This window comes from Mixophyes fleayi, chromosome 9 (genome assembly GCF_038048845.1).
Source record: "Mixophyes fleayi isolate aMixFle1 chromosome 9, aMixFle1.hap1, whole genome shotgun sequence".
Taxonomy (NCBI): Eukaryota; Metazoa; Chordata; class Amphibia; order Anura; family Limnodynastidae; genus Mixophyes; species Mixophyes fleayi.
This window is the reverse complement of record NC_134410.1, coordinates 122,016,383-122,042,141: the sequence shown is the minus strand read 5'-3', so window position 1 is coordinate 122,042,141 and position 25,759 is coordinate 122,016,383. Positions and strand designations below refer to the sequence as shown.

The 25,759-nt window shown below is 41.5% G+C and overlaps 2 protein-coding genes across 2 annotated transcripts in view; one reads left to right on the top strand and one right to left on the bottom strand.

The window, feature by feature from the left end:
* Positions 1-25,759, bottom strand: part of LOC142101166 (uncharacterized) — a 91,843-nt gene that overhangs the window by 45,683 nt on the left and 20,401 nt on the right. The gene's annotated exons all lie outside the window — the stretch shown is intronic.
* On the top strand, positions 540-23,818 carry LOC142101163 (ectonucleoside triphosphate diphosphohydrolase 8-like). Its single transcript, XM_075185414.1, has 10 exons — positions 540-757; positions 7,605-7,738; positions 9,663-9,780; positions 12,036-12,186; positions 13,923-14,082; positions 15,537-15,767; positions 17,285-17,554; positions 19,580-19,690; positions 21,800-21,937; positions 22,199-23,818. The coding sequence occupies exons 2-10, from the start codon at positions 7,613-7,615 to the stop codon at positions 22,376-22,378; spliced, it is 1,485 nt and encodes a 494-aa protein (XP_075041515.1). The 5' UTR covers positions 540-757; positions 7,605-7,612; the 3' UTR covers positions 22,379-23,818.

Genomic DNA, 25,759 nt, shown 5'->3' with positions numbered 1-25,759 from the left:
TATCTAAACTGTAAGCTTTTTATTATATTTTTGGGAGGGGGGGGGGGGGTACCAAATGATTACAGGTATCTGGATTCCCCATTTAAAAAAAGCCATGCAACAGTTAAATAAAGATAGACAAGATCAGACCATCACTGGACAAGAGAATAGATCTACGGTACTGGACTATCTGTACTTCCGATTGTTTATCTTGCACTAGCTGATTAAGGCTGATATGCAATACGTAAGTTGTTTATGCAAGATTCATGCTTTGCAAAGGCAAGAAAATATCTAAATAAATATTGCACCATTACTGTATATAGGATGGGCTTACATGCTGCCTATAAATTATACAATTAACCTGGTGGTTTTAGATTGCCAGCCCTGCCATGTTTTCTTTACTCTTGTTAAAACGGTTTGTGGTAGTAAAACAGATAATAAACAGGTTCTTGTGTCCTCCCTGAAACATCTGTTAGACGGCGATAGGGCTGAACTGTATTCACTCGCCTTCTTGCAACCTGCTTCTGTCATTTCTGGAGGGGAGCCAGGAAGAAAAGGGGTTAACTGGTTCTACTCTAAGCAAGATCCCAGATGTAAGCTGAACTGTAGGAAGGGGTTGTAGAAAGTTTGAAGTGTTCTGTGCACAGAGCAGTGGATACAGTGGGAGGGGAAGAGGATAATTTAAATTGAGTTTAGAGGGACCATCCTCCTTCACTTTTCCTCCTGTCCTGTCCTCTTCAGCATCGCAGGAAGGAGCTGTGGCCGTGCCAGCGTACAGGTATGTGCTAATGGAAGGCACAAACAGCCCTTTTGTTTGTTGCTTGCTGAGATCATGGTCATACTAGAGTTTTAATCTCTTAATAACACCTCCTTTTCTCAACAGTCAGAATATGATCCGGGCAACGGGTACAATGCTATAATAAGCATCACTTGGTGCAAATGTTTATAAACTATTATATATGTCATAGGCGTATATGGGGTGGTTAATCATTACGGCTATCTGCATTGCACGCATAGACCAGAAATATTGTTTAAAATCTTAAGTTAAGCAAAATTATTTCTTATATTGCAAAGCATTGTACCAGGGCTGTATTCATGGTATAGGTAGAGTTCTATAGTAAAGCTGAAAGGATTGTATATTCATTTATTTATTGCTACTTGATTCTCCCCATTTATTTTCCACAGTCAAATAGTGGAGAAGGGCTAGATAATGCGGGGTGCAATGAGTAGTTTATGTTGTATTTACTCCCGACACCTAAATACTGCAGTGAAGTTTATTGCCGACCATGTTATTTATCCTCAGTTTGGTTATAGTATGTATTTTTCTGAACAACTACAGAACATTTTCGAAGCTGCGAAATCTACGTAGCAGAGAGCTGTAAATGTTCTTGTCAGTCATTACAAGCAGGGGGGTAAATGTATCAAGCTGAGAGTTTTCCATTGGGTTTGAAAAGTGGAGATGTTGCCTATAGCAACCAATCAGATTCTAGGGGGGGTATTCAATTGTTAGCGAGTTTGGAAGTTCGAGCGTGAAAAGTCATTTTTTTGCTATTTTACCTTATTTTCGAGCGCGAAAACTTCTCACGCAATTCTATTCTTTTTTTTTTTTTTACCGAAACGGTGTTATCGCGCTCCAAGCGTTTGTCAATGTTAAAGTATAGGCTGGATGCGAACCCTTAGCGGAAAAAGCTATTCAATTGTTTTTTAACGCCGAGTGTGAAAAAGGCAAATCTGCTGTTTTATCTCGCACCTCCATGGTCTGCTCAAAGAAATTTTTTTTTTATTAAGTTAAGAAAAATATACATTAAACTGAAAAAATAGGTGTAAAAGTTCATAAAAGTAACCTAAAAAAAGAAAAAGTACTAAAAAAAGTGTATAATAATTAATAATTTTTGGAAATCTCCCCCTTTAGAAAAAACCATAGTGGTGCATGGATTTAAACTTTTTTATATTATTTTTTTGTTTTTAAAGGGGGGGGGGGGGGGGGGGGCTGGGTGGTTGTGCCAAAAGTATCATGTTTGTTTAAAAAAAAAATAAAAGCAAAATCGTTTGCTCCCCACTGTATTTAGTCTTCGCCCTAGTGCTGGCAGCTATTGATGTGTGAAAAATTTGACGTAGGGTTCCCCCTTATTTAATTGAACCAGCACTAGGCAAACCAGCCGGGGTGATAGGCACTATAACAGGGGGGATGGGGGAAACGCCGTTTGGGTCCCACGGCCATAATGACTAAACACCCACGGACTGTTCAGCGCTGGCCTGGATTCCCTAGGGATTGTGGTCCACTGAAAAATGTAAGCGGGCTACCCCCCTAGGGACACCCAGGCCAGTGCCGATAGCACTAGGGCTCTTCCTACTACCCCTGGGCTATGGGTAGTAGGGTAATAAATGGGGATTTTGGATAAAAAAAAAAAAAAAAATGATTTGTGGAACTACATGTCCCAGCCAGCCATGTTGTCCTAAATAGTGTGGGCATGCTGCTACTTGTCTAACTACAAGCACCAGCGTACCCATAGCACCCAGGGCATGTTTGCACTTGTAGCAGAACCACAAGTGCCAACATGCTCTTACACCCACGGCTGGCTGTGATCTGTAGTTCCACAAAGCAAAATGTTAAATAAAAGCACAACACCCTCATTACAACCACAAATCTTTATTAAAAATAATAAAACCCCAAGAAATACAGTAAACACCCTCATATACACCATAGATTTTAATTTAAAAAAAAATACTCACCATGGACGAAATCCTCAGTTTTATGATGCTTTACTTACACACACTCATTTACGCAAAGTCCCAACAAATATTTTTACCTTCGAAGAAAGGTCCGGCTTGCCCACTGTCCCACAAATATTTGTACCTTACAAATGTCCATGCTTGGCCAGTGTTCAAATGTTTGTAAATTTCAAAAAATGTACCTCCTTGTAAAATCTTTAATTCTGCTGTACAGGGGGGGCCATTGTTGCTTGCAGTGCTGGGGCCCTTCTTCATTGCAGTGTGGGGGCCCATTCTCTTGTGCAGTGCTGGGGCCCTTCTTGATTGCAGTGTAGGGGCCCAATCTCCTTTGCAGTGCTGGGGCCATTCTTGATTGCATTAATTTACTTTTATTTTTTTATAGGAAAATGAGTGCCTTAACTCCTCATTTCAAACTCGCTAGGACCATTAATAGAGCGCGAGGGGGTGAATGCAAAAAAAAACAATTGAATTGAGCGTTTTTTTTATTAAAACGCACGCTCGAACAGGAAAAAACGAGCGGGTTTTTTGTTTTTTTTTCAAGAGCGAAATTTTAACGCATCTCGCTAACAATTGAATACCCCCCTAGCTGTCATTTTATAGAATTTACTAAATAAATGATAGCTCTGATTGGTTTTTCAAACCCGCCGGAAAACTCTCAGCTTGATACATTTACCCCCAGATCTGCAGTATAATTATTTGATTTGCTGATATAGTTTGTTACCTGTTACATCATTTACATAATACGTTCTCATCATTGTTGTGTAGGTCACGTCTGCTGTAAATGATTTCAGAATATCCTATTTTTCTCCAAACAAAGAAAATATTTATTTGGAGCAAAACTTTTTTACAACAACACAAAGCAAAATATATTGCTCTCTTCCTTCAGTGACATGTTTAATGTATTTGTAGTACTACATGTTTAGTACAGCAGCAGAGATGAGGATCTATCCTCCCACATTTTATACCAAGTATAGTTTATTTACCTCATCACAACCACACAGTAGCATTGTATGTATCATCAAACAACATTCATATCATGCAAATGTGTCACCTCTGAATGCTTGCAGATTTACTTTGTAATGCTTTGAACTGCCTGCTTATATATCGGAAACTATAAATCTGAGATTGTTCAATGTGCATCCATTGTGTTAAAGACTCAATTCATAATCTCTATGTTAGGCTGATTAACCACTAGTGTTTTCCTAAATGCCAGTGACATCACATGTCAAAGGTTAGTATGTGATGGTTATGAGCGCTGCACTTGTGGTTGGGGGGTTAATGAGGATAGTTCACTGACACCAATGACCCTCCTTGCGGTTAATGCAGGGGTTAAAATAGTGACGTTTAGTAAAGTCATTTATTTATGCTGTGTTAGTAGTTTTGTGCAGCATAGCAGTGTAGAAACTGAAAACAGAAATTAATATTCTACATGGACTTAAAAAAACAGATTGGAGAACAGAAACTGGGGAATTCTCCAAATACAGCATAAACGTGCTATACGTATTATTCCTCTACACGAGGCAAGTGGCACAATGTAAATTGCAAGTCAATAATGATTGCAGCACAAATACACTGTCCATTGGAAATGTACTTCTTGTTGTGTTCTGTAGTGGGTGTAACTGTTGGTTGGAATTCAACTGAGGTCTCCCTGTCAAAACACCCCCCAAAACATTCTATTGGGATCCAATTTGGGGTCCCAGAACAATAATACACTAACACTTGCGGTCTCAGAAAACTGTAATACACTTGTGATTTCGGCTACAAAACATAAATAAACTGAGCATCACTGGTCTGGTGGACCGTCACTGGTGAAATTGGACTTCTAGGTATGCGGTGGACTAGGACAAGTGAGGGTTTTTAGTGGATGTCCAAGTGGCCAATGATCTAGGAAGAGTTACAGTTTACAGAGGACATCTAAGTGTTTAGCAGAGTAGAAACATTAGAAGTGAGAGTGGACTTCTTGGGCTTGATTCATTAAGACACGAAAAAAGGAATGCAGCATGCGTTTTTTTGTAAAAAAAACAAACACTTAAATCGGGTATACGTCCATATTCAACAGGGAGCGGATGTAAAATATACGTCTGTTGATGAATACGGGTCTAGGTGTGCTCTGCTCTAATAGACAATGCACTACAGGATACATCCAATACATATGTGGAATATAAGTCCCAAAAGAACGCACAGGAAAAACAAACATTAATGTCTCTTGTAAATATTGGGCCTGATTCATTAAGGAAAGTTAAGTAAAAAATTGAGTAAGAAGTCTCCTGGACAAATCCACATTATACAATGCAAGGGGTGCAAATTAGTTTTCTATTTTGCACATAAGTTAAATACTGTCTGTTTTCTCATGCAGTACACACATACTTGATAGCTTATTTGTACACTGAAATTTAAAGTTGACATTTGTGTGCTACATGAAAAAACAGTCAGTATTTAACTTATGTGCAAAATAGAAAACTAATTTGCACCCCTTGTAATGTTACATGGTTTTGTCCAGGAGACTACTTGCTCAAATTTTCACTTAACTTTCTTTAATGAATCAGGCCCAAAGTAATTAATGTCAAAACATTAAAAAAAAGTATTTTTCTTTTCCCCGTATAATACATTGTTACAGTTGCTCCTGATTGCAAACACATGTTCTAGCTGCAGACACATCCGTCATCACTACCACTTTGCACTTAGACAAGACCTGTAGCTGGTGCAAGTGATACAACAGAAAAATATGTACCTTAGAGATGCCCAAAGCTTGAATCGGACATTGCTGCATACGCTCAAGCTTGGCACGACCTTACTGGACATTGGCTAGGTGCATACGCCCAGTACCTTCCCTGTTCCCTCCAGAAATTGTAGGCTGTAGTAAGGGTCCTTTCCACTCGTTATTCTTGCGTTCTCTGGTGTATAGTTCATTTCTGGGCACGCAAAGAGCAATTTAATGCAAAATACAGCACGTATCAGCATTTACATTCCACAATGCACCAGGCTCCTAGTGTTCAAGTAATGGTATAGTGGGATTGTCAGTAAACATGTCCAATTGACCAGAAACACCTGCTGTTGGAGCTGGGAGAGTATTGGATGGTGTGTAATAGACTTGGAAGAAATACAGGTTGGTCTTGTCAATGTCCGGTGGACTAAGTTATGGTTGGAGCTGAGAGTTTATGGGTGGGATTTCCAGGTATCCAGGTTAGAAGGACCTGTTGTTTTGAACAAACACACCGACAAGCTATCTGTACAAATTCTCAATGTGACTAGATGTTGGTAGCTACCCAGTGGAAGCGTCAGGACCCCTCCATACATCTAGTCTACAGTAAGATTTGGCATTTAGCAACAATGGAGAAGATCACATCTTACTTAAATAACAATATGATAAATTTATACAAATATGGAATTTCTACAACAGACTGATCTTTCAAACAGATCACATGTGGACCCTCAGATCCACCTTTGTACTGTCTCAAATCTAGTCCTCAATTTTAGTTTACGACAGCTACAGGTACGTACCTTTTGCAGGTTAGCTCATCCCTGGACCACCGGTGGTCCAGGTTTCAGCATCAATCCCCCCATACCTGCCTCCTACCCGCATCATACCATAATTATCTGCCAGACATACCCACATACTACGCGGTCAACTTGTGCAGTAATGGCATGTTTGCTACTTTGGGCTTGATTATTGCTTGTTTATTGATCACCATGTACTATTGTTTGATTTATCTGTTGAATTGTACAAATAAAGCCTTTTTGTTTTTGTAAAGGACCTGTGGTTAGTGCATCATCTGACAAATGTAATTCCCCGTGTTACTATCCCAGTTGTAGTAACACAACATATGGAATCAATATTCCCATCCATGCACTTGATAGTGAACCAAGACCTCACTCAGACGATATACCAGCCTGTTATTGTAAGCAGCTGGAGCTTAATGCCTGGAAGATTGGGACATCTCCTTTATAAGCTGTGGCCTTTAAATGCCCCCAGCTTTAATGTCTAACAGGCAGTGTTAGGAATGTGCTCAGTGTAAGGTGAGTCCTGGTACCCAGCCCATAGTCATTCATAGGGAGCCTTGTCCATTCTTCATTACGTTTTCTTTCTGACACAAATTGTGGTTGGAAAAACTTAGTGGCCCTGATTCAATAAGGAAGGTAAAAGCTGATACCTGCTGTATTTTGCGTTAAATTGCTCTGCACATGCCCTCTATAGGGCAGAGAACACAAGTGCATATAATTCATCATAGAGAGCAAAGGACACTTACGACAGGCTACAGTTTCATGGGCGGAACGGGGAGTATGCACCAAGTCAATGTACAGTAAGGACGTGCCACGGTCGAGTGCACGCAGCAGCTTCTGATTCAAGCTTTGGGCATCTTTAAGGTACATCTTTTTTCGGTCGTATCACTTCTTTCACCAGCTACAGGTCGGGTGTAAGCGCCGAGAGATAATGATGACTGTCGCATATGTATGCCGTAACATGTGTTTGTAATCATATGTATGTCATAACATGTGTTTGCAATCAAGAGCAACTTTAAAAATACATGTTATGTACAGTAAACAGTAGATACATACTAATAAATGTATTTCATGTGGGGGGAAATGTAAAAAACACATTTTTAAAATGTTTTTTCATTAATTACTATATTAATAGATGGCAATAATTTAATATTATATTTTCAGTACATTCTGCTGGATATTTACATTGCACATATGTATCAGACGTATCCTGCATTGTGTTGAGCTTGTATCAATATGGCAAGTGCCGTACAGGTGGAGTGCATCTACAGCCTTATTCAGCAGGAGACGTTTCTTCACATCTGCTTGCATCTATATTTCTGCAATCAGTAACCTCGGTCTTATCATTTTTATTTTGTTCATTGCCACCAACTTTCTCTAATCTCATACAGGATTCGGAATGGCCCTAGATTCCAAGCAGACATGCCTTCTGCTGCTACTGGTGGTGTCTGTCATATCCATCCTAATTGCTTTGGTTCTCAGCCTGGTGAAGACCAGTGAAGTCCACCTTCCGCCTGGAACTAAGGTAACTCCTATATGTGGTCCTGTAGACAACAGACACTTATCTAGAGCTCCAATATCTCAGGTTTGGGTCTATGCTAATTCTGGCATGTGCTCGGGTGTTTATTCCTCCAGTACTCATGCATCGGACAGGAAGTGATGTCACTTATAGTCCTTCTTCCACATCATCATTATGACAGGAAGTGACATCATGTTCTTATGTAAGTAGCCAAAGTATGAATATATACGATATAATCATACTTGCCTACTTTACTCCTTCGGGATCCCCATTGCCCAGCCCCCACTGTTCAATGCCGTGTCTGCGTCATTGCAGAGCTGGGGGCTGGGCCATGATGAAGTGATATGCAGCTAATCACGTCAATATGGTCCAGCTCTGCCCACTTCGCAAGCATGTGACAGGATGCAGGAGGATTCTCTCCTATCCCGTGAGAACTCCCCAAAAGTATGGGTATGATATCAGCACAAGATAACCTCTTTTCTGCATTTCTACCATGGAGAAGCATCAGGGAACCTGGCTTCCACATTGAAACAGAATTAAGCTGGGTACACACTATACAACAAAAACTTTCCATGCGATATCGTTAACGATTTTTACCAACAACTGAAAAAAAAGTCCCAATCCGCATGCCGATCCATGTGCACACACTAAACACATTTCACAAGATTTACCCTCAGATCTGTGCTATTCCTCTGTCATAACCATTGGCTGAAAAGATGGTGACTCTGCACACTCCATAGAGATCTATGGACACTGCCGGTCCTGAATGCAGACACACTGCTGACATCGCTCCTTCGTTGAACGAGATTTTGAATTCGGTTTAAAAATGGAATGAAATGATACGAAGAGCTTTGGAAAGATAACTGTTCATCGATGCAGCGTACACACTAATGTGATATCAGGCCGAGCGGTTATTTATCGTGTGATTGGCCTGATAATTGGCTGAAAACCCTGCAGTGTGTCCCCAGCCTTAATGTCAGATGTGATAACACATTTTGGTGACTTCTGAGAATCCCAGCTATCACCCTCGTAATCTGTACTGATTGCTCACCATGCCCATGCCATTACCATCATCATCATCTATTTATATAGCGCCACTAATTCCGCAGTGCTGTACGGAGAACTCACTCACATCAGTCCCTGCCCCATTGGGGCTTACAGTCTAAATTCCCTAACATACACACACACAAACTAGGGTCAATTTTGATAGCAGCCAATTAACCTACTAGTATGTTTTTTGGCGTGTGAGAGGAAACCAGAGCACCCGGAGGAAACCCACGCAAACACAGGGAGAACATACAAACTCCACACAGATAAAGCCATGGTCGGGAATCGAACTCATGGCCCTAGTGCTGTGAGTCAGAAGTGCTAACCACTGAGCCACTGTGCTGCCCATCTGCTTTCATGTACCTGTAAACAAATACATTATTGCTGTGGTTACTGGGCAATCTGACACAAAGTCATTTGTTTTCGGAGGGCATAGTGCAAGAAGTAAAATTCGGAAGTGTGCCACGTGCTAAAAGAGAATTTGCAAATGTCAGCTGCTAAGCACTTTCAGTTCCCCGTTAATACATGTTTTGCAATACCACACGTACCACACTTATTGCCCACAGATCAACTACTCATCGAGGAAGAAACTTTAAATGTGCATTATTTTAAATACCTTTAAGGGTCATTTATGAAACACAAAAAAGGGAAATCACAACACAGTGAAATGAGCTATTGCAACGGGTATTTTTTGTGGTTCGTGAATAATACTGATGATTATTTGCAGATCTGCAAATGTTGCATAGAGGCTGCTCAGCAAAATGATTTGTTTCAATATCAGCCATGTTTCAATGGGCAGATTTAAACTGTAAAGCGATTGGATGCGTCTAATTTTGATATTACAGATCCGTGACAAATCTATCTCCATGTTTGTGTTTATCAGTATGGAATGGTGTTTGATGCTGGCTCTTCTCACACCTCACTTTTCATCTATCAATGGCCCACGGACAAGGAGAACAACACTGGCGTTGTTAGCCAGACTCATGTGTGTGATGTAGTGGGTAAGTTATGACCACTTATATTTCATTAGCAATGTCTGAATTTGTGGAGGCGTTGGACCGAGGGCCTAATGTAGATCCGTCACCTAAACACAGTGAGAATAGCAACAAGTGGACTAAACTAATATTCAGCCAATCATATTACTTAGAACCACTGACATCACTGGGGCGTGAAGCATATCAGCAATATCATTGGCTGCTAGCAAACTGATATGGTGAATGAGCCCACATAATGGCTGCTCCCACACTAGGAAGACGACTAGTCCACTTTAAGGATAGGAAAATTTGGATCTCTTCGATTGTTTTTTCTAAAATACAGGGACACTCGCCCCATGACAAAATAGCGTGCATCCACAGAATAACCTCTCACAAACAAACAAGTTCAGCTAATTGACCTTGAGCAGAACAACTCTTAATTTCCTATTGTAACAAGGTGACTTCTGCTTTATATAGACTTTACCACACAAAACATCTATTGTGTCTCCATGTCTAGGAAATCCTTCATGATTATTACAAGGTAGACACGCCACTGATAATTGCCTCCCGGGGCCTCTGAACTTTCTACTTGTGGTTTAAGATTAAAATCATCTCCAGCCCTCAGTTGCTCTCAAATTACAAAACTTTTACCTCATGAATTCAATCTTTATTTGTCAGACTGCTTTCCAAGCCCTGTGTCTTCTCCATCTGCTTTTAACAAGCTATTAGCGACCACATCATTCCCCAAACTCTGTTTTACTATGAGCCTGTCTCATATTTCCATATAAACATCTGGTTTTCTCACATATTATACTCTCCAGCCTAGTAATATAATGAACAGGCTTCCGCTGGAGAGGAGCTGCGCCGACCGATGTAACTAATGACCAGCGTATGACAGTTTCTCCCTGAAGTCTGTACTTCCTATGTGTCTAATTCCTCCAGTGATGCGTCTACTTTCCATTACTTTTTATTCTTTTCAGCACATACGGACCGGCAACTAATCACTGTCACGATCGGACTGACCTTTCTCTGACGTTTTTTCTCTGCTTGAAAATTTTCACTTTCTCACATTTTCTGTAAGCCCCAAGTGAACACTATTATTATTTCAGCCATGCACGCACCGTTAAAGTCATGGGCAACCTAACACACTCCAAGGGAGGCACGGTGCGGCCCTCCAAACTTCAAAAGGGACGCACATTACCCATAATCGCAGTGATAAGTTAAAAACAATACATTAAATCAAAGAAAGAGACACTTATCTGTAATAACATATCGGCAGGTATATTAAACAAGTGTTATAGGCTATAACAAACAGATCTGAACATAAAACAGGAAGGGGCTGGGGGCCACAGATGAAGGCTCGGTGGGCCGCATGTGGCCCCAGGGCCACCTGTTGAGCATCACTGCTCTAACTTCAGTAGTATTCTTTACTCATTTGTACCTAGCACAGGGGAACACATATGATATGCAGTTTTATGTTACCACATTGTTAACTCATAGATCTATTAAACCTTCTAAAAAGTAAAAATGGAGGTGTTGCCATTAGCAACCAATCAGAGTGCAGCTATCATTTTCTAGAATGGATTAGATAAATGATAGCTAGAATCTGATTGGTTGCCTTGGGCAACACCTGTGCTTTTCATTATTAGATGTTTTGATAAATCTACCCCGAGAGTTGTGTCATATTTTCGGTCTTTCCAGTCCACACCCCAAATGATACTGCACACTAACCCAAGTTACTGATACGATTGACAGGAGGTATCTGATGAGATAAGGGGATTATAAAGTACAGACAAAAATAATGGTTAATCAATAAATAAATAAATAAAGATAACAATAGTTGCATGAGAAATTGTGAGCTTTGGGTAACGTAGTATCATCTTGGTAGAAGATAGGTAAAGCATATTATTATTACAAAACCTAATATTGTCATTAGACAAATACATTTGAAACATAAAAATTAATTCTTGCAAATGTGTTCATAGTACATTGTGAGCTGACATTGGCTATGTATGTGTTTTCCTACTGTGTGTAATAGGCTTATCCTCTCCATTACAATCTATGAGAATACATGGAATATTCCTACTGCTAGGGGAAATCCTCATACCTATGTGATTGACGTTAATGTATCTGGATCTATATCAGCAGGGACAGGATTATGCAATGTTGTAGATTAGTAACACACCCATAGCAGTTATGGTATGCTGCTGTATATGAATAACAGATGGTTAGCGCTCCACAAGGGTTAATGATAAAGGTGTTATAACTGTATATTTATACAGGTCCCGGGATCTCCAGTTACGCCAACGACCCTCCTGCAGCCGGCAAGTCTTTGGTTTCCTGTCTGGAGGAAGCAATGTCTATTATACCCCCGGAAAGACAGAGAGGGGCCCCGGCTTATCTTGGAGCCACAGCTGGAATGAGGCTGCTCGAGTAAGACGCTGTTAGGGTCAATCTCCACTAGTGACTTAAAAGCTTTGTGGGTGCCAAAATAAAACTCAGCAAAAGTCATCCCAGGTCAGGGAGTAGAACTTCCTCCTCACCTTTGTGGTCATCCCTGGGGTTCCTAATTAAATTGTGGAAGCCAAAATACTAATTTGGACCGGGGTCATGAGAAGAGCGCAGCTAACTCTATGTAGAGTTCCCAGAGACCAGGCATAGACTGAAAGTCTGTGAGAATACAAGTTGCACCAATACCAGAAAAGAGTAAATCAGTTTAACCCTTCCACAACTAATCCGAAAACAAACACACTGACCAGACATCATCATAATAATATATCAGTCATTTATGTGTTTTAATACCTGGTTGATACCACGGTCATCAGATGTTTGGATCCTTAATTAGTCCTGTTTTTGTATGATATATAACCGTGCTAAGGCCACATGCATCCTGGGAAAAGAGCGATGTAACTCAGACGCAGTCTCTTCCATTCACCATAATGACTATGGCTACGGGGTCACAGCTGTTGGGGGCCTGTCTGTGTTTTATGGCCCCCCAGTACCCCTCCAGCAGCACACATAAACAACCAACCTCCTTAGCATGTTATTGTAAACAGGGATGCAAATATAGCCAGATTTTAACCTCCATACTCTGCTGTCAGATATGATCTCCTAAGGCTGCACTGTACACAAACACTGACTGATCGAGGGAGGGGGGGCACACAATGGAAAGGGGAGATGTGTGAAGGAACTGATTAAAGAGATGGAACATGGCACAATACCTTCCTTCCTTGGAGCCTATGGGGTATATTTACTAAACTGTGGGTTTGCAAAAGTGGAGATGTTGCCTAGAGCAACCAATCAGATTCTAGCTGTCATTTACAAAATGACAGCTAGAATCTGATTGGTTGCTATAGGCAACATCTCCACTTTTGCAAACCCACAGTTTAGTAAATATACCTCTATGTTCGATCTGCTGCTGCCTGTTGCGGTGAGAGAGCCCCTGTGTCCAGTGTACCTGCTGTTTGGAAATAGCCTGATTCATAAAGAAATGTGAAACAAACGTAAATTGCTTTTTTCCCCCCAATAAGCACTTAATTCGGGCATATACACATCTGTATTCAACAAGTAGCGTCTCTTGTTGATTATGGACCTAGGTCTGCTCTGCTCTGACAAACAATACACTGCAGGATACGTCCAATACATACGTGGAATGCAAAGTCACAGCAAAACGCACGTTATTAAGGTCTACTGTACATAAAATGCATATTTACAGTGCATCGTCATTGGACACAAATGTTCTAGCATACATAAGTAACCGTCATCACTAATAATCAGGACTTACACCTGTCCTGTAACTGGGGCAAGAGATACGGCAGAAAATCACGTATTGGGATCCACAAAGGCTCCTCTTACCGCTGACAGAGTCACACTCAGCTGCTGCAATAATAGCTTAATAATAGAGTGCAGCAATAACAGAATTTATATGCTGCGATAGTGCTGTATATTAATAAATAGGGGGCTATGAGAGCATAGGCAAACCGATGGGGGGCGGGTTTCTAGTGCCTGGAAACCCCCCTCCAAGCCTGGGGCACTGTATAATTGAGGTGGCTGGACCCTGACTTTATACATATACGAAGTTCACTGGTGCATTATAATAATATTCACTCACAATGAAAATATAGAGCATGTCTATGTTTTGTCATTTTAACGTTTCTTCTGTTTTGTAGCTTAGAAAACAAGTCCGCATCAGACCTGGTGCTTGCAGAAGTGTCAAAGACCATAAGCAGTTACCCAATTGATTTTCGGGGAGCTCGGATAATCACCGGCAAAGAGGAGGGGTCCTATGGTTGGATAACTATCAATTATCTCTTGGAGTCCTTCATGAAAGTAGGTTTTCTATTGAGTGATTGCTGAATGAGTTGTTTTTCAAAGGCATGTTGTGTATACCTATTTGTAACACACATTAGGTAGACTGGTAAAGTATTTACAGTGGCTCCCAACTAAGGTGAAATATAAAAATGTAGCTGAGGCAGGAGGTGGTTTGTCTCACAGCTGAGTGACGCTGCAGTGTGGGGTGGAGTTGAGCTGGAGACCAATCAGAAACAGCAACTATAGCATTGTGGCTTTTGATTGGTCCTCATGCTCACACCCAGCCTTTACATTTTAAGTAGGCTTAGTAGTTTTGTGGCTCTATATTACAGGAAAGGAGGAAAAATAGCTGCATGGAGCAGCCCCCGGGGCTCCAAGGAGGGGAAGGAGCAGGTGAATAAAATGAAGAAATCGGGTGATAAAAATGAAAATAATGAGCTTGTTGTGGTTTAATCAGATACATCATGGCTGCTTCCTGTCAGAAAACTGTTGATATCAGGGAACCACTGGAGTAAAGTAATTCATCATATTGTAGTTTGGTGTCATGTATTTTCTGTGGGTTGCTGAAATCATAACTTCAAATCAAAACTTAAAACCATCTGAAATAGAATACAAGTTCACAAATTGCAATATACCAGCTTTGTTGCAAATTTTACCCCACTGCCCCTATATGAAATGGTCTATGTTCTGAAACCAAAACAAACAGGTTTCTCGCTTCAAAAGCTGCATATGTCCTCAAGAACCGCTTGGCCCATCTAGTCTGCCATATGGTAACCTCAAACCCTATTTGGTCCTTAGGTCTTTGTAAGGATATCCTTATGTCTATCCCAAGCATGTACTGTATTACCCTCTACCACCTCTGATGGAGGCTATTCCACTTATCCACTACCCTTTCTGTGAAGTAGTTTCCTCTGAACCTACTTCCCCCAGTGTCAGTACATGTCCTCGTGTTCTAATACTTCTCTTCCTTTGTAGAATGTTTCCCTCCTGCACCTTGTTATAACCTTTGATATATATGAAAGTTTCTATCATGTCCCCCCGTTCCCTTCTCTGCTCCAAACTATACATAATAAGATCCTTTAGTCTTTCCGGGTAAGTTTTGTGCTGCAGGCCAGGCACCATTTTAGTTGCTCTTCTATGTACAGTCTCGAATGTATTTATATCCTTCTGGAGATATGGCCTCCAGCTGTTACATGACACAAGAGAACATCACAAACATCAGTTGTTAATGTCAGCACATGGAACCTTCTGCTTATTGAGGAGAATGGAAAAGAGGGACAGTTAAATCTGCCCTTTCCAAGCAAGAAAATGAAAACATTACAACTAATATCATCCAAGTTATGGAAAACATTATCTGTACTTAATCACTGTTTTCTTAAATCAGGTCATGTATTTATATTCATTTCAATGACAAATTTTCCTTTCCAATAGTGAACCAATTTCTGTTATTGAGTAACAATTTCTGTTCCCAGTATTCCTTCAGCGGTAAATGGGTCAGACCAGTCTCTTCCAAAATATTTGGTGCGCTGGACCTTGGGGGTGCTTCCACACAGATCAGCTTCATCCCAAAAGTGAATATTGAAGACGCAGCGGAAAAAGCAGATTTCAAGCTCTACGGGTTCCCATACAGTATCTACACTCACAGCTTCCTGTGCTACGGGCAGAACCAGGCTCTGAAGCAGATGTTGGTCAAATCGGTGGAGGTTAGCAATCAAACACCGAAACTAATAAGTTCTCCATGTCCGTACTAATGATGTAACGTGTTTGGAACGTGGAAAGGTTGAAGGTTTAAATACAGACCAATCAGATCTTTTCTTTGTTACATTGTTGCAGATACTAAACTTAATTGTAATCTATTTTAGGGGAAAAGTACAAAACAATAAACACATTAATGGTCATTTACAAAGCCCCAAAATAGCCTCTACACACCGCGATTGCAGCTTTGACCCCAATGCGCACTGTGATTGGAGCAAGTGCAGCTAAATTTCCATCAGAGTCCAGTGATTGGTAGAGCGTGATGTCATGTCGTAGTGAAATACACCGGCGGATTGTGATTTGCTGGCCAGTTAACAGGTGTCTCAGCTCTAATGATTTAGCATGGTTGGCAGTAATTGGCAACTGGGTCATTATTATGGGGATTTTAGAGGGTTTTTTTTTCTATTTGGCCTACACTGAACCAAGAAGGAAGATTATAACTGAATAGAAAGTGGTGAATGAAGGTTTTGTCGTTTCTTTGGTACGGTTAAAGTTTATTTGGAAGTTGTGGGTTTCTTACATCTTTGGTGTATTTGGTAGGAGTCTAACTGATCCCTGTTCATTATACTGGGACCTTTTCTTGGGTCCCAATCTTGTTTGTTAACCCAGGAAGGTAGAAAAGAGCCCTTGGGCTAGATTTACTAAACTGCGGGTTTGAAAAAGTGGAGATGTTGCCTATAGCAACCAATCAGATTCTAGCTGTCATTTATTTAGTACATTCTACAAAATGAAAACTAGAATCCGATTGGTTGTTATAGACAACATCTCCATTTTTTCAAACCCGCAGTTTAGTAAATCTATCCCCTAGACTTTTCAGAGCAGGGTTGGGAGCCACTGACAGGGGCTTTTTGTGCATTTGGTGCCCCTACTTGACATGACGTCACTAGTCCTCCACTGACCGGCCTGGGCTTCACTACGGCAGGGGGACTCCACAATTGCGGTCTTCCTATTATAGTGGAACTGAACCCAATCTGCCTAGCGCTAGGACTGGTTCAGAATCCAGGGAAGAGGAGATGCATATAACATATTATCTGTAGTGGCGTCCATCTATCCATATTGACGTTTCCATTTAGACTACTGCTGGAAAAAAATATTCCCATTTGACTTTTAAAAAGGGAAAAGCAACAGACTTTTGTTTGCAAGTTCATTTATTATTTAATTAAATTTTGAATGGGAATTGACACTTTCACACAATTGCTGTCTAGACAATATTCTCTCTTGAGTATCACACAGTTTATTCAATTATTATATTGTGTAGAAACAGAGTGATATGAATTACATTCTCTACTAACAGTGTCAATCCGCATGTGTACACTATCCCTATGCCATTGTGGGTCATCAGTATACATACGTGTAAGCAGACATACACCTGGCGCAAATGCTATTGTTTTATAGGTGGGCTCATCTTGAGCTGTGACCATCTGATCATCTGAATGTAAATGGAATCTTTTGCTCTTTCTTACAGGGAAAGGATTCCTCTAAACCCATAAGTAACCCTTGCTATCCCAAAGGCTATCAAGACACCATCACCGAACAGTCTCTGTATAACAGTCCGTGCACGGCTTCATCCGCTCCATCAACACCACAATCCCAACAGCTCACCATATCAGGGACTGGCGACGCCAATGAGTGCTACGACCTTCTTAAAACCGTCTACAATTTTAATGCCTGTTTGGGTAAAACTTCCTGTTCATTTGAGGGAGTGTACCAGCCTCCGGTTGTTGGAAACTATTTTGTAAGTCACTTTCACCTACACTAAGATGGTAAACAACAATAAAATGGTCTACAAAGTAAATTATTATTATTATCATTTATTTGTTAGGCGCCACAAGGTTTCCGCAGCGCCGCACATAGTACAAACAGTAGACTATACAGGTTATAACAGTACAGAGCAATAAACAAAAGTACCAATACTTCAGAAACTCCAGGCAGGCAGATGCAATAGACACGGAGCAGAAGAACGGGTAAGGAGACAGGAGGGAAGAGGGCCCTGCACAAGCGAGCTTACATCCTAAGGGAGGGTTAAACAGACCAGGCACAAGAGGAGCCAGTTGAGGGAATGGGAGAGAGGGGAGAATGAGTGGAGGAGATGGGGGTTAAGTGGATGGTTGGTAGGCTTTGAGAAAGAGGTGAGTTTTGAGTGCACGTTTGAAGGAGCACAGAGTAGGAGAGAGGCGGATGGAGCGAGGGAGGTCATTCCAGTGAAGGGGGGCTGCACGGGAAAAGTCCTGGATTCTGGAATGGGAAGAGGTGATCAGAGTGGAGGAGAGGCGGCGGTCATTGGCCGAGCGCAGGGAGCGGGTGGGAGTGTGTATGGAGAGGAGGTTAGATATAAGGGGCAGTAGACTGGGAGAGAGCCTTGTAAGTGGTGGTGAGGAGTTTGAAAAGAATTCTGTAGGGGAAGGGGAGCCAGTGTAGGGCAAGGCAGAGAGGGGAGGCAGAGGAGCAGCAGCGTGAGAGGTAGATGAGACTTGCGGCCGCATTGAGTATAGAGCGGAGGGGGGAGAGACGGGAGTGGGGGAGGCCGATGAGGAGGAGGTTGCAGTAATCCAGGCGGGAGATGATGAGTGCGTGTATGATGGTTTTGGTGGCCTCCTGAGAGAGAAAGGGACGGATGCGGGCGATGTTGCGTAGTTGGAAGCGACAGGGTTTGGCAAGAGAATGAATGTGGGCTGCAAAAGAGAGAGAGGAGTCAAGGGTGACACCCAAGCAGCGGAGTTGGGTGACAGAGGAGATGGTAGTGTTGTTAACGACAATGGAGAGGTCATGGTGGGATGGGAGGCTGGGAGGAGGAAAGACAATGAGTTCAGTTTTGGAATGGGACAGTTTGAGCAAACAAGTTGCAGCTTACAACCTAGAAAGCAATTTACAGCAACTTTCACAGAGTCTAGGGGTATATTTACTAAACTGCTGGTTTGAAAAAGTGTAGATGTTGCCTATAGCAACCAATCAGTATCCAGCTGTCATTTATTTAGTACATTCTACAAAATGACAGATAGAACCTGACTGGTTGCTATAGGCAACATCTCCACTTTATTTTAAACCCGCAGTTTAGTAAATATACCCCTAGGGCTCATTTAGTAGGATGCAGTCAAAATGTCTACACAATAATGTCAACAGTCATACTGCTAATTGTTCATTATGTCTACACAGTTAAAATGTCGACATACATAATGTCTACACATTCAAAATTGTCGAATTTGTAGACATTATGGGCCTGAGTGATTAAGAGAAGGCAAAAAAGGAGTAAATGTTCTCTGGAACAAACCATGTTACAATGCAAGGGATGCAAATTAGTTTATTATTTTGCACATAAGGAAATTACTGGCTGCTTTTTCATTTAGCACACAAATACTTGGAAGCTTTATTTTTACACTGAAATTTAAAGTTGATGTAAGATATGCCCTATCCCAACAATAAATCTGTCCCCCACATTTTAAATTTACCTCCACCTCCAATGCAACATGGTTTTGCCCAGGTGCAATGTTACTCCGTTTTTATGCTTTGGTTTCCTTAATGAGTCAGGCCCTATGACTGCTGACATTTCATACCCAACATTTACCAACATTGCCTTTAGCTGCAACATTTGCAATGAACGCAGCAATTAGCAAATAGCTTTTATCTGTTTAGATAAAGTTAAACAATGAAAGCGAGTATCTGACTTGTTGTTACGGCTACAATATTAGTGAATGATCCTTTCTGTGTAAATCCAACCACATGTGTTTCTGTGACCCATATTTGGTGTTTTTATCTCCTCTAGGCTTTCTCTGCTTTCTTTTATACATTTGACTTTCTCAACTTGACATCTGGACAAAGTTTGAACACAGTGAAAAATGCAGTTCAGACATTCTGTGAACGAGACTGGAGAGAGGTATGTAGGATTACCGGAAATGTAGGTGTGATACATATGTTCAACAGTTCTATAATCAACAATTATATGGTTGACCCCATGATATAGACAAGGTTGTAAAGTACAAAATTATGGCATTGACATTATTATAAGGTTGACAACTGAAATGTAGACAGTATTATTAGGTCGACAATAATATCCCTAACCCTATTCCTAACACTAGCCATATAATACTTTCTCCATTCGAACTGTCGAAAGAATAACACTGTTGACATTCGAATTGTCACCGTGATAATACTGTCTACATTTCAATTGTCGACCTAATAATACTGTCTACATTTCAATTGTTGACCTAATAATTCTGTCTACATTTCAATTGTCGACCTAAAAATTCTGTCTACATTTCAATTGTCAACCTAATAATTCTGTCTACATTTCAATTGTGGACCTAATAATACTGTCTACATTTGAATTCTCAACCTAATAATAATGTCTACATTTGAATTCTCAACCTAATAATTCTGTCTACATTTCAATTGTCGACCTAATAGTCTACATTTGAATTCTCAACCTAATAATACTGTCCACATTTGAATTCTCGACCTAATAATATTGTCTACATTTCAATTATCGACCCAATAATACTGTCTACATTTCAATTGTCGACCTAATAATAGTCTACATTTGAAACGTCGACCTAATGTTGTCAATTTTCTGAATGTTGACCAAATGAATGTGTCACAGTCCAGGGGGCTGGTAGGACCCTTAGACCTGCCTAGTTTGGCACTACCGCCTGGGAAGCGCGGAGTCTAAAGACACAGGAGGTTTTCACCAGTGACTCCCGTAAGAGCATATGGGCTTTGCTGCTCCCATGCTGCAGGTCGCGGCCCTTCCAGTTGGTATTAGGCGAGGCCTGTAAGAGAGATGGGAGCTACACAGGTAGGTACCAGGTAGAAGAGGAAATACTAGAGGAGTATTCCACAACTGGGAGGCGAATAATAGGATCACCGTAGGTAGCAACGGAAGTCCAGAGAATGTTCAGAACAGTTTAACAGGTATAGCAGAATATTCGGATCTGTGGCCAGGTGTATACTTAGGTCCGGATATGCTAGGGAGCACTGGGGCTGGATCAGATGAAGTACCACGGAAGGCAGCAGAAGTCCAGACAATGTACAGAGCAGGATAACGAATGTAGATTATATACAGAACTGCGGCTGAGGGTATCCTTGGGTCCAGATATGCTAGGGAGCACTGGGGCTGGATCAGGCGAAATACCACGGTATGCAGAAGAGGTCCAATAATGTTCAGAATAGTATAACGGATATAGAGGATTATACCGAACTGCGGCTGTGGGTATCATTGGGTCCAGGTATGTTGGGAGCACTGGAGCTGGATCAGGCGGAATACCACAGTATGCAGCGGAGGTCCAAAAGTGTTCAGGACAGTATAACTAATATAGAGGATAATAGCGAACTGCGGCTGAGGGTATGCTAGGGAGCACTGGAGCTGGATCGGGCGGAATACCAGATATGCTAGGGAGCACTGGAGCTGGATCAGGCGGAATACCACGGTACCAGTAAAATAGAACAGGGAATCCAGAACACGTCCACACACAAGGAGTGACTTCAAGAACTGACACCTGATTGAAAAAAAAGAGGTGTCTTAAATAATTCAACCAATAGAGGGCAGCAGCCTATAGGAACGAATGGAAGCAGAGAAAAGGACGAACTGCGCATGCGCAGTCCGACTAGAAGATAGCGCCGGAGCAGCGATGTCTCCGTGGAGGAGACCACCAGCGTTGGACACCTAAGGTAAGTGAACCGGGTTCCAACCGAGCGATCAGCGGGCCCGGATTGTGACAGAATGTCTAGCCGTTGACCGCATACCTTAAATATCACAGGATATAACTTATGGGGGTGTTTAGCTAGAAGTTTGTGTAACCTCAAGAGACCTGACAAATGAAAAACAAATAGGATTTGTGAAATGTAATCCTGTTTTGCAGTAACTGGAAGCTAATATAACGTGAGCTCATATTTCATACCCCATTCAACATTGCTTGCATGCTGGGTCTTATACTGAACATCTCAACTGTCTTGCCAATGTAATTGTATTAGTTTTCCTTATCTACAGCTGCAGTCATCCTACCCTAAGGAAAGGAAAGATCGCCTTAGGGATTACTGTGCTAATGCCAATTATATCCTCACCCTGCTGTTGGATGCCTACAAGTTCAAAGATGACACCTGGAACTCCATCAGCTTCATGAAACAGGTGACGTCTATTATTTTATTTGTAATCTAATTTATGTTTTAAAGTTCAGAACTTTCATATTTCAATGATAATTTTGAAATCCAGTTTGCGCCTTAGGTCATGTCCAACACTGATTAACGTGCGCCATGGATTTCTTACTGTTCTTAGTTAATACCTTGTTTGAAATCTGGGGCAATATAATAATAAAGAATTGAACGTCAGTTTTATGGTAAAATTCTAAAAGGCAAACAGATTTACTGGTGTCCCTGACTTCTTCTACAGGCTGCAAACACCGACATTGGCTGGACATTGGGGTACATGCTGAACCTGACCAACATGATCCCATCGGAGTCCCTGGCCAGTGTGAATGTACAGAACTACAATATATGGGTGGCTGCAGTTTTCTTTATCGTCTTCAGTCTGGCGCTTGGGCTGCTTATGTTGTTTACGTACTTCCGATAACCGGGATCTTCCATGCCACTGGTAGAATATGAAGGAAAATGCCACCGAGATAAATGGATACACGGTACCAAGAAAGTAAAATATTCAGCTACAGACTGACATAACTCAGGGTCTGTGACTTTGATGACCATGCCAAGTCTTCTCCAGTTTATTGGCTGGATATATTGTACTGTACTGTATTAAACATATCTTATATATTAGGTTATATTTGCCAACAGAATGAATACAAGCCAACAACCCAAACTGCATTTCCTCCACTTCTGTAGATCTGAAACACCGGGGAAAACCTTACATAAGGGAGTAAATATGAGACGGACCTTATGGTCCCTATCAGGGAACGAGCATCAGTCTCTGGCTCACCCAAAAACATTCCTGGATCCTGACACACGAGATGACTTAAAGCATGGTCTTCCCCAGGATCAAACACACCATCTTTGGGAATTAAATAGACTGAATCAACGTAGAAGACAAATTAAAAAGAGAGACACAAACAAAAGGGAAATTTATACCCATGACACTGCTGAGGAAAGCAAACCACCTTAATGATTAATTACTGTATTCTACTACAGAACTGGACAATCAATCACAGCAAATGGCCCAACCATCAGCAGCATCAACTTATTGCTATTCTTCAATTAATGGGGCTGTCCAAGTTTAGAAATAGACACACAGCAAAAAGGAAGATCCCACCCTTCTCGGAACCTGCTACATGAATCCAGGAGCCGATTCACTCCGCAACCTTGTCATTTTATCTGCTGCAACTCTTCGGGCATGCACAATTACTACAAGCCGTCCATATTGTCTTCAATACAGTTGTGGTACTTCTCTATGCTTTAGATACCAGTTTTCTGCTCAGACGACCGTCCTATGTTCTATACAAGAACACGCCATTGCCCGAAGCCGAGAGACGCTTTGCACAGCTTAAGACTCGATCCATCCTTAACTCTTAAATAGAGTTCCGTCAATACATCACTAATGGAGAGCTGTAGACAGCTTGTAGTACTCGTGTTTTTTCCTTGCTGCGTGGGAGATCCTGGGGGTGTATGTGTTATAGGGAAATGAGTGACATTATATAAGGAAGAGGTTGTCCAAACCTGGACATCACTAGGAATATGGAAGCAAGAGCCATCTGCCATTTAAATGTATAACTGTGTAAACCAACACATTATGGGGCTTTGGAAGATTGTTAAAGATGGAAGGGGAAACGTCACTGAGGATGAATGATCAAAGATTTAATTTTGTCAAACTTGTTATATATATCAAGATTAACGATAGCGGGATTTGATATTAGAAACATTTGTATGGTTAGTTGTAAGTTGAAACTTCAGATGAAAGTGTTACTTGAATCTACAGTCAGTCTGTGAACTGTTATTATGAAGATGTAGCTGCTGTTTACAATGGGCGCCTTAATATTGTACGTCATTAAATAACTACCCACCATTTTTTGTTTCTGTCACTGCTTATGAGACACTTGTATATTCCCAGCTAGCAAGACATTTTAATGGGGGGGGAAATTGATCAGAAGCTAAAATCCCTCTAATAAAAGAGCATTTAATGTGACATAAATGATGAATCTGAGATGGGGGACAGCCATGTAGACTCGCCCTGTAGAAATGCAGTGTGGGTTGGTGAATTCATGAATAGCAGGACCAGTGATGCTGAAGCACTTTAACTGACATAAGGTTCAGCTTTTTGTATCAAGTCTAAATGAAAAACTAAGGGGGGGATTCAATACCCAGCATTTGCCGGCAGACATCACAGCGATGTCCTTCTGTGCTAATTTCCAGGTACTAGGGTACCCGAACATCGCGCATATCTATGTAGTGTGAGGAAAAATCCCCCTAAGACTGCAGAATATGTGAATGTGCATCATATACTGAATAATGCGCAAATAAAATCTGTTCATCAAGTGCAATGATGGGCAACCTGATACACTTCTAGGGCCACATGAGCCAGCCATCAAAAGGGCCACACATTACCTTTAATTTCAGTAACGTAAAAATGGCCCCAAATCAAAATACTTCAGCACCCTCATATCAGTATTTCCAAAATGCCCCCACAAGCCCCTCACTTGCTCCAAATACCCCACATGCCGCTCACTTACTCCAAATGCCCCCACATACCCCTCACTTGCTCCAAATGCCCTCACATGCCCCTCACTTGCTCCAAATGCCTCTCACTTGCTCCAAATACTCCCACATACCCCTCACTTACACCAAATGCCCTCACATGACCCTCACTTGCTCCAAATGCCCCACATGCCTTTCACTTGCTCCAAATACTCCCACATACCCCTCACTTGCTCCAAATGCCCTCACATGACCTGCTCCAAATGCCCCACATGCATCTCACTTGCTCCAAATGCCCCCGCATGCCCCTCACTTACTCCAAATGCCCCCACATGCCTCTCAGACCTCCCACTTGCCACATTTGGGTGGTTGTATTACTTAATAGAATTTCTATACTTCTCATTTGTATTTACCCTGTAGCAGACCTGGTCGATGCAAAATTCGTTTCATTGAAAATATAGTCACTTTCCTGATCTCTGCCAACCCCTAGAACATCTTGCAGGTGGTGAGAGGCTCTGCAGCCGCCCTCTAAAATCAGAATGTCACCCTGCACCAGGCCTGGCCAACCTGTAATTTTCCAGGTGTTGTAAAACTACAAGTCCCAGCATGCCCTGTCAACTATCTGCTGTCTATCAACTGGCAAAGCATGCAGGCTGGCCAGGTCTATCCTACACCATCTGTATAAACAGGTCCAATTGTTAAAACGAGAAGCATGATGTCTGTGGCAGGGTGGCAGCCTCCCACGAGTGAGGGCGGGGTTAACTTCTACAGAATCATTGGGTAGCTCCGCCCCTTCCGAACATTGGGCATGGCTTATGGCCTTTATAATGCTCAATGTGGAGTTAGTTACTAAGAGGAATATGTGTAGCATGTTCTCTCACTCTCCCAGTGTAAATTCTGTATTTTCAATATAGCTCCTTCACTCCTCCGCCCTCCTGCTGGTCCTGCTGTGTTCAGTGGTCCTACAACTACTGTTGTACACTTGTGTCCTTCCTGACTCCACTCCTGCCCTCCACAATGCTCCATATCAGGTTTACGCTCATGTTTGAAGCTTCTTCAATGAGCTTTACGGTCCTGATGAAGTGGGAGGTGGCTTCAGATGTCTCTAATAGAGCTGGGAGTTAATATATATTAAACATTACATTATAATAGAGCAGCAGCCGTGAGTTACGGTAATACTGGACAATTTATTTAGTCTTCATGCTCCAAATAACAACGTTTCAATTTGGGGGTTTGGCGGAGCTTTATTTAGGCCCACGTAATCCTGATTTTATTATATATGGTTGAATGAAGAATATTTTTGCAAATAAAA

Coding starts and splice junctions, on each gene's coding strand:
- LOC142101163 (XM_075185414.1), top strand. CDS start 7,613: ATGGCCCTAGATTCCAAGCAGACATGCCTTCTGCTGCTACTGGTGGTG. Junction 7,739..9,662: donor ACCTTCCGCCTGGAACTAAG/GTAACTCCTATA, acceptor TGTGTTTATCAG/TATGGAATGGTGTTTGATGC. Junction 12,187..13,922: donor GCTGGAATGAGGCTGCTCGA/GTAAGACGCTGT, acceptor TCTGTTTTGTAG/CTTAGAAAACAAGTCCGCAT.